Below are 9,025 nucleotides of genomic sequence, written 5' to 3'. Positions count from 1 at the left end.
CTTCCAGTGTTGTACCCTTTAAACCTGCTCACGAGGAGCTGCCTGGGCTCGCCTTTGTCTGCTTTCTTCAGGGGGATGAAAAAGGCAAGTGGATTTTTTACTCATCTCAGCCCCCAAATGAGCAGAGTATCGTTTTACAGTGATGTGTTTAAAAAGGAAGACTGGCCCTATCGGTTGAAGTCAGGTGCACTGGTGCCAGTAACAGAAAGACTTAAACTGGGAGAAGGCGCTGCCTCTCTAAAAGCTTGACGTCACACAGCCCTGAACCCCTCTGCTCCCCGCGGGCTCTGGGGCAGGCTAATTCTGAGCACCAGACTACCTGCAAACTCTGCAATCTGAAAATCCTGGGCAAGAAACAGCCACAGCACTTGGAGAGGGAAAGAAATAAGATGGAAGAGTGAAAGGGCCACCTTCTAGCTGTCATATTCCATACCTGTGTTGAGCTGAACGCAGCGTCACCTCCGCGGCACCAAATTTAATAAACTTTATTATTAGAGAAAATACAGGTTTGCATCAAAGCAGTCATAAAAAACAGCCAAACTCTTGGCACAGGGAACGTAACGCACGGACCTTACACGCATCCATGGGGACTGCCATCCCCAACTGCTACTGCATCTCTTCCTCCCTCTGGGCCCTGTATTCCTTCATGCTCCTCTGCAAACAAGAGCAAAGGACACGCGTTAAGGGCATGTTTGTGACTGACTCGTATACCACAGCGCCACCACCCTGGTCTGGGCTGTGACTTCTCTGTCCCGTGCCTGGAAAGGCTGAGGGACCCGAGAAGCTCTGACAGAGCTCCAGGTACTTTCAGAAGTGCCTGAGCTTTACGGTCACTCCAAGGGAAAGGAAGCCAGGCCGTGCTGCAGGTCAGGCAGAGAAAGGCTGAAAAAACTATCAGGATTTTCATGTCAGAAGTGCCTACAACACAGGTCTCAGCCCATTCCTCTCCCCTCTGAGACCAAGAGATAGAAAACGCCCCTGAGCTCCTCAGGAATAGTCTCACCTCAAAGGTGTTGAGCACGTGTTGGCAAACACCCATCAGGTCGTTCAGGCCTTTCCGGAACGGCTCAACAGCAGGAAGGGCCCCTTCAGGAAAGAAAATGCGTTAGTGAAGTGGGAGGTGGCTTCCAGAGGGGTTGGTAGCCCTCTCCCTCGCTGCTCCAAGGCAGCGCGGCCGTTACCACCATGCCCAAAGGCAGTCCCCGTGCTGGGGAGAGCCTCTTAACACCAGGTCCGTGCCCACACGCCCACCGCCAGCAGGCTGAGAGCTGAGCTCAGTGCGGTGGCGCAGGAAGAGCAGACACTTACCCGGCAGTCAGTCCCATGGGGAAGGGGTTCCCTTGGCAAGGCAAACAGCCCGAGCACTAATTAGTTTTAGGAAATTAAAGAGTCAGCAAGCACAAACTAGATACTTGTTTCCAGAAAGTGGCTTCTAAGTATCTGATGCCCAAGGGAACAGTCCTATGAGGAAGGAATGAAATAACACCGCCCCTCTAGGCAGCGGACAAAGCTGCAGGGCCTAGATGGAGGGCAGGGGGCTGAGCTGAAGGGGTAGCTGTGCTGGGGGGAGTGAGTGACTGCAGGAGGCTCACAGCTCTCAGTGCTATCTATTATCAGGGAACAAAGTCCTCTCTGGGAGGCAAGTCAAAAGACAGCACAGACTGATGAGGCTTTTCAAAAGAGCATTGGGCAGAGCCTGATGACCAAAGCTGCAAGACAGCAGAGAAGGAGAAGCAGAGACAAATTATCTCGTTGCAGCTCTCTGCCAGCACGCTTTGGCTTTGCTTTCCAATCCCCGTGCTGATCAAGGGGCAGATGGAGCACCCATCACCTGTGACAGCGAGCAGCCTATCTGCTCTACCCCTGCACTAGAGCTGGGTGCCTGCTGCCAGCCACCCCAGGCACCTGGGGCCAGGCAAGGCTCCTCGGGCCTCAGCTGCCTCAGCCCTACAGCTGGGAAGCACAAGAGCTGCAGCATAACGGCTCAGAGCAGCCTCTCCAGCCAAGAAACAGGGCACTGCAGTTGCAGGGGGCTAGCGGAGAAGAGGGAGTAAAGTGTTTTTCTTTATTTCAATGACTCATGGTGGAAATCTGACATGAGCAGGGGCAATGACACACGCAAAAAAGGCCCTGGACACAAAGGCAATGCGCACACCCATACCTCTGGTCTGGATCCGGAAGTTGATCTTGCTTTCAGAGGGGTGCGTGATGCAGTAGCCGCAGAACTCCACGTCAGGGCTGCAGGAGGGGAGAGAGGGGAAGAGAGCAGTGAAACCCACACCTATCCACAGCAAATCCCAGGAAAGTCAGAGGCTCAAGCCTCCAGAGACCTGCTGGGGCTCAGCATGTTTCTAGAATGACTGAGGGTCTTATGGGAGGGACATGCTGAAGGGAAACCGCCTGTGTAACCCTATTCACATTCCCCCACCTGTCTCTGAGCTGCAGCTGGAGCTTTGCAGGGGAAGGACATGCCTGGCACGATCACAGGCACCATCCCGGCACCACCAGCCGCCCACTGGCAGGCCTGCAGAATTCAAACAGGGGATCCCGGGCACTTGGAAACCTCGCTGTATGCAAACCTGTTGCAGTTCTGCTGGGCAGAAGAGGCTGATGGGTCTAGGGTGCTGCAGGGATGTCCTGAGGTGGTCTCCAGGCCACGTGGCATCCACCTTCGTAAGCTGAGGTGGTTGGTAGAACATTTGTGCACCCAGCAGAAAGAACAGCCCTTTGCAAGAAGCCTGCTGTTTTTCTTGTCATGGTGACTTATCAGAGGAATTCGCATGACATTTGCAATGCAACTGTCACTTCAGAGGGCGCGCTGAACTTCCTGCCATAATTCTGCTGAGGCTTACCAGCAGATCGTCGCAAACCCTCAGCGCTGCCCAGTTCAAGAAAATCGGGCAACTGGGGTGAACCTATTTGTATATTTTGATGGGGGCAGCAGGATAATTACTTTCCAGCATTAACTCCTGCATCTCCATGCAAGCATGAAAGATGATCAATTTGCTCAATACTGGCTGTTCCTACCCTCTTTTCTGACAGTGCTGGTCCCAGAAAACAATAGATACCGCGCGACCACATGTACTTACGTGGAGTCACACATCATTTTACCCAGGGCCAAATAAGACATTCAGAAGTCTTCCACGTGTCAGATGTGACATTTCTCCATAGCTAACCATCAAGGAGCAGCGAGGGCTGACTGTTCCCTAAGGGATGGGGAGCTGGGGGCCATGAACAGCACGAGAGCTGCCATGGCAGAGGCCTCGCTAGCTAGCCCACAGCACCCAAGCGAGGGGGCAGGGTGGGTGGGTCAGCCAAGGGTCCAGATCATCGGGTAGGTCTGTGGGGACGAGGGAGGTCTGAGGTCAGGCCAGGAAGTCAATCTGCAGGTCAGTGTCAGGTTGGGTGAGGGTAACGAGGGTCAGGCACTACCCAGTGATCACCAGGCAGGAGTACAATGATGAGGAAGGGCTGATGTCAGGTCAGGAAGTCAGTGCGTGGGTCAGCATCCAGGTGAATGGAGTCCACAGCCCAGGCTGGGCTAGAGACCCATACTCTTCCTAAATAGCTCAGGAGGACTGAAAGCCCTGAGCTGAGCTTAAATGGGGTGCCTGGACCCATGGGCAGGGTGTGGGTGGAGGCCCCGGGTGGGGCTGGTCAGGCCCATTATGGCCTGTTAGTGCTCTCAGCGCCCTGACACTAAGAGCACAAGTTAAAAGCGAATCATGTGAAAAGAGGTAGTAGGTAAGGAGCCTTTGGTACCATGTGTGATATAAAGACTCTAACAGGTGTACACAGAGGTAGTTTCTGATTGTTTGCCCTGTTCCAGCAACACCTGAGCTGCAGATCAGTATGGAGAAGGCCAGAGCAGGCGCCAGAGGTACCCTCAGTGATGCCAAGCACCGCAGAGGCTCCACTTACTTCTTCATCACCATGTATCGGAGGGAGTTGCCGAGTGTGTGGTCCTCATCGTGTAACACAAATGTGACGCAGTTCCCATCTGTCCCATCTGCCTGGACCTGCCATAAATGTGGAAAGAAGAGGTGCTGTAAGGCGCTCTGAGGTAACAAACACCAGCCACAGGATGAACTATTGTGCTCAGCTTCACCAGAGTTAACTGGGAGGGCTTGTAGGTCTGGCTGGGCCACCTCTGTGGCTTGCGCCACGGGTGCTGCAGTGTGACCGAGAGCACCTTCGCAGCAGGGGGGAAAGCTGTAGAATTACAGACTTCAGAGAAACCTCTCCCCAGTTATCAAAGCGCCTGTGCGTCCTTCCTCTTCACAGGAGAGAAGAGGAGCCCAAAGCAAGCTGTGGCTTTGGGACCCGTGGTGGAAAGAAGCTGGGAGTGGCTCTTCAGGTTGGTGAGATCCCCATGTCTTGCCACCAGTCCATGGTTAGACAGGAATGAGAGGGACAGGCAAAAAATCCCCAGGGAGGAATGCTGCCTGTCAGCAGGGAAATCTTATTCCAGCTCAAAACCAAAAGGAGCTGTAAGCCCAAATTCACACGCTGAGGGTGAGCCTGGGGAGCCTCAGGCTGCTGAGCCCCACACGTAAAGAACCCTGCAATGCCAGCAGCCAGCCCCTAATCCTCCTGCTGCTTTTGGCTCCGGCACCCAAAAAGAGCTTTACCAGCTAACGCTTCCTGAGAAGGCTGGTTTGGGATCCTCTCCAAAGCCAACAAGTCGCTTAATTAATTGCTTAGCTGTGAGAGGGCTGCTGAGCCTCTGACCTTTCCCCAGGCTCAGCGTAGCCACCGTGGAGCCTGATGTGCCCAGACAGCCCCCAACCACTTCCTCTCTCGGCAGCAGAGAGAGGTTTCAAGGTTAAGTGCGGAACTGGGCTAAGACAAGCGTTGATCTCTTCACATCCTGCCCATGGCCAAATCCTCAACTGCTCCAGGGGTTTTATAACCCTTCATGTTTCCCCTCGGGTAGTAGTATCCCCTGAGCAGCCCCGCTCCTCCTGCTGCAGGTACGGTCGCCATGGGGAATTGACTCAGCAGTTCAGAAGGAAAGCACAGACTGTTTTCTGCAGAGGAAGAGATCACCCAGGCCTGCAGCACAACTCAAAGGCAGGCTCCCCGCATACCAGCTATTGCGGAAGGGAAGGTGCAATGCAGATGTCTGACTGACAGGATCTCCCTCACCTCCCAGCATCTCGCAATCCACAACCAAAGCAGTAAGTCTTGCTGAGTGATTAAAATAAGGCAGTAAGTGGCAAAACCGCCTTCCCTTGGTGTGGAAGGACAATGCGTAAGGGACTTCCCACAGGTCCCTCAGGCAGCCAGTGGCAGGGATGAGACGCCCTGCCTGCTCTTCCGCTTGCTAGACCCAGTGCCCTCTTCCCAAAAGCAGCTGCTGGCCTCAGTCTTTCCTACCGTGAGGCCTTGCAAGGAAGTATTTATTAAAATTATTAGCACCAATCGTACTTAAGAGCTCTTTTTATTCCAAAGACTACAGGCCCAAACATGAGCAGACAAACTCAGGAGGCACCCGCATACCAGGACAGGTCACCTGGCTCCCAGTTTGCCCGCTGAACCCAGTCACAGGGTTAGAAGTGTGCCCAGGGGCCAAAATCCCAGGCGTCCCCTGCACCTCCATGAGACAGGCACAGCTTTGGTCACTGGGCAGTGATGCTTCTGCAATTTGGTCACGCGATGGGACTTAACACCTTAGCTCGGGTGTAGCTCTGCACACACAGGGGCAAAGAGATGCTTTTCCAGACAGCAATCAAATATTTACAGCTCAGTTACAAACGCTGCATAAAAATTATTTTAAAAATAGGATAATGGGGAGTTCAACAGGCAGCGCTGGGAGCTGCAGCAATTTCAGACTCCTTCCCAGAGCTGAAGGAACACGTGGGTGTAGGAAGGGACGGACGCGTCTCTGGCGTGGTGGCTGGGCCAGCTTGTGGAGCTGCAGCAAGTGCCTCTGAGCAGCAGCCCAATGAATTTAAGCTGCCCCTGCCCCTTAGCACAGCGCGAGGGCCCCGTGCATTTGTCTGGCAGATGAAAGCCAGAGCGCGGCTCTTTCATGCAGCTGTAAGGAACACATTGTGCTGAACCTGTCTGCTCCACAGAGACTTGATTTCTCTGTCCTGTTCCCTGTGGATAGTCCACAGATACAATTCTGGATCTCAGCAGGACCATAAGCTTCACTGCTTCTCATCAAGCTGTCGGCCCACCTGGTCAGGTGTCTGGCACAGACGCTGTCCGATGCTCCTGAGGAAAACCGACATGTTCCCCTGAAGGACAGACTCTCCCCTGTTCCTGCAGCAATCGGGTCTGTGCCCTGAGGCAGACGGCTGCGATCTCTCAGCATGTTTCTGAGCTTCACCTCCAAGGTGTCCAGGTATCAAACTATTCATCACAAGAAAACTTGTTCTCCTATGAGCCAACTTTTTTTTTAAAAAAAAAACAAAAACCAAACTAAAAAAGCCCTGATGCCCTGGAGTAAAGAATTCAGCTTGCCTGGAGTTTCTCCTCTTTGGTTACACACTGCTTTGCTAGTCTCTTTACCAGATTGTCCTTGTATTATGGTAGAGGCAGAAGGAAAAGTCGATGAGATCCTGAGGCAATTTTAGGATTGATCAAATTCACTTGAGCCCCTCAGAGACATCAGAAATGGAAAAGCCTGCACCTCCCCCAAGACAATCCGGGTTACACCCTCCCCGCGAGGTCAGGATACGGCCCCTGCGACCCAGCTGCCCATGCATCGGCTGCCCTCCTCCTCCACCGGCTCCACGAGCCTAAGAGCTGCAATCTCGCATCATCCAGAAGCTCTCCCGCTCAGAGGGGCTGTGATTTATGATAATGAATTATTTAACGTAGTATTTGGTGCCTGGGCAGTGCTGTGGCGGATACATTAGCACAGCACTGAGATGGATGGGATCAGCTAGACGTGAAGTGGGTGGGGAACAGTCCTGCAACTCACTTGTTCCTGCACTTGCTGCAGTTTATGCATAACTCGTCTTTTGTGCCAGAATATTTAGTCTTTTGCTGGTCTTCGTAAGCCAGTATCGCTTTCTACACGTCCTCCTGTTTTCTGTATGGTACTGCATTCCTCACAGTTTGTTGCCAACAGCCCCTCTAGTAGCTGCAGCTCTCCAAAGATCAATTTCACTCATCACATCAGACTTGTAGGATTAGGATTGTGCTTCCTGGTGCAATCATGGCTTTCAGCCTGTGGCTTGCACAACTAGGGAGAAGAATACAATCTACAGAGCCTGGAGAAGGTGACTAGCAGAAACCAGGGTAAGAGGCTCTAGGGTCTTTTGTGCCACTAGGAAAAGTTTCGGGGCTGTAGATTGACAGTCTATGGAAAACCACTGTATTAAACCTTCCCCAAAGGCAGCTTTTAAAGCCAGGCGACTTACAGAGCCCACTTGTTTCTCCTGCGTGGCTGCCCTGGAGCTCAGCTCCCCCTGTTTTCCACTGACAGACAGACAGACCGGTGCAGGGAGCACCCGACAGTCCTGTGTCAGCTCCCCCTGTCACCGTGTCTCGGTGGAGCCGCCAGCTGAGAGCCCAACAACCCTGTTAGCATGAAGTGCAGTGCCACCTAGTGCCTTCTGCCGCCTGCAATGGGTACCGCAGGCGGGGAGAGGGTCCGAGAGCTGCTGCCGCGGGGCTCTGCAACCTGAAACGGGTGTCAGAGAGGAGGCGAGGTGCGCTGCTGGGGCCGGCGGCTCACAGGGAAAGCTGCCCGAGGCCTGGTGTTCTGCAGGGCTCGACAATTCATCTTTAAAATGCAAGGCTTGTTGTAGAAAATGTTAGTCCTAAGCAGTTTTAAAACAGGTTAGGCCCGACCTCTAGCTGCTTTGGTTCCCTATAGGACAATCTCATAGAATCATTAAGGTTGGAAAAGACCTCTGGGATCATCAAGTCCAACCCCCAGCCCAACAGCCCCAGGCCTCCTAAACCGTGTCCCCAAGTCCCACGGCTACACGGTGTTTGAACCCCCCCAGGGACGGTGACTCCCCCCACCTCCCTGGGCAGCCTGTGCCAGGGCCTGACCCCTCTGGCAGGGAAGGCATTTTCCCTCATCCCCAACCTAAACCTCCCCTGACGCAGCCTGAGGCCGTTCCCTCTCATCCTGTCACTGGTGCCTTGGGAGCAGAGACCAGCCCCCCCCTCACTCCAGCCCCTCTCAGGCAGCTGCAGAGAGCGAGAAGGGCTCCCCTCAGCCCCCCCTTCTCCAGGCTAAACCCCCCCAGCCCCCTCAGCCGCCCCCCAGCACACTTGTGCTCCAGACCCTGCCCCAGCCCCGCTGCCCTTCTCTGGACACGCTCCAGCCCCTCCAGGCCCTTCTTGTCCCGAGGGGCCCAAACCTGAGCCCAGCGTTCGAGGTGGGGCCTCCCCAGTGCCGAGCACAGGGGCCCCATCCCTGCCCGGCTCCTGCTGGCCAAACGCTGAATCTTTCAGACATTCGACTAAAAGGCAGGTTCCTGCTGTCTCTCCCGCGTCTCCCCGGCTCCTTCCTCCCCGTGCCGCTCGCAGACACCGCAAGGGAGCGGCGGCTCCACGCCACACACGGCCGGGCGCTTTCAGGGCTTGAAAAAGGCGTGCGGGGCCGCGCCGTGCCCGAGGGTCGCACGGCCGGGCCGTAAGGCAGCGCGGGGCCGGCCTGCAAACCGACCGGTGCCGCGCCCCGCTGCCGGGACGAAGCCCCGGGATGCGATTTTGCCTTGGATCTACCCTCATTATCGCGATTTATCCCGACGCCGCAACAGCGTTCCTCACTGAGCCGGCACCCGCCAGGCCCGGGAAGCGCCGGTGCGGCCTCGGCTGCCGGTGCCAGGGGAGAGCCGCGCCGAGCCCTGCCCCGTCCCTGTCCCCCTCAGCGGGCAGCCGCCCTCCCTCGCTCCCTCCCTCCGTCACTCACTCACCGTCTCCAGCGCGGCCTTCCTCTCGCCCTCCTCCGCCATGGCCGCCGGACTACAACTCCCGGCAGGCTCCGCGCGGCCGCGGCGGGACCCCACGACTCCCGACAGGCACCGCGCGCGGGCGGTGTGGGCGGGAAACT

At 55.4% G+C, this 9,025-nt stretch overlaps 1 protein-coding gene across 2 annotated transcripts; it reads right to left on the bottom strand.

Annotated features, from left to right (window-relative positions):
- Positions 1-469: 469 nt before the first annotated feature.
- On the bottom strand, positions 470-8,998 carry LOC104050778 (DNA-directed RNA polymerases I and III subunit RPAC2). Of its 2 annotated transcripts, XM_064463464.1 has the most exons (6): positions 8,889-8,948; positions 6,186-6,360; positions 3,922-4,019; positions 2,162-2,238; positions 1,004-1,086; positions 470-654 (listed from the first exon to the last, which is right to left on the bottom strand). In XM_064463464.1, the coding sequence occupies exons 2-6, from the start codon at positions 6,237-6,239 to the stop codon at positions 607-609; spliced, it is 360 nt and encodes a 119-aa protein (XP_064319534.1). In that variant the 5' UTR covers positions 6,240-6,360; positions 8,889-8,948; the 3' UTR covers positions 470-606. The 2 variants fall into 2 exon arrangements, with proteins under 2 accessions (XP_064319534.1, XP_064319535.1); XM_064463465.1 differs by lacking the exon at positions 6,186-6,360 and having other exon boundaries at positions 8,889-8,998.
- Positions 8,999-9,025: the final 27 nt, after the last annotated feature.

This window comes from Phalacrocorax carbo, chromosome 11, assembly GCF_963921805.1.
Source record: "Phalacrocorax carbo chromosome 11, bPhaCar2.1, whole genome shotgun sequence".
In the NCBI taxonomy this organism is placed as follows: domain Eukaryota; kingdom Metazoa; phylum Chordata; class Aves; order Suliformes; family Phalacrocoracidae; genus Phalacrocorax; species Phalacrocorax carbo.
This window is presented reverse-complemented; position numbering and strand designations above follow the sequence as displayed.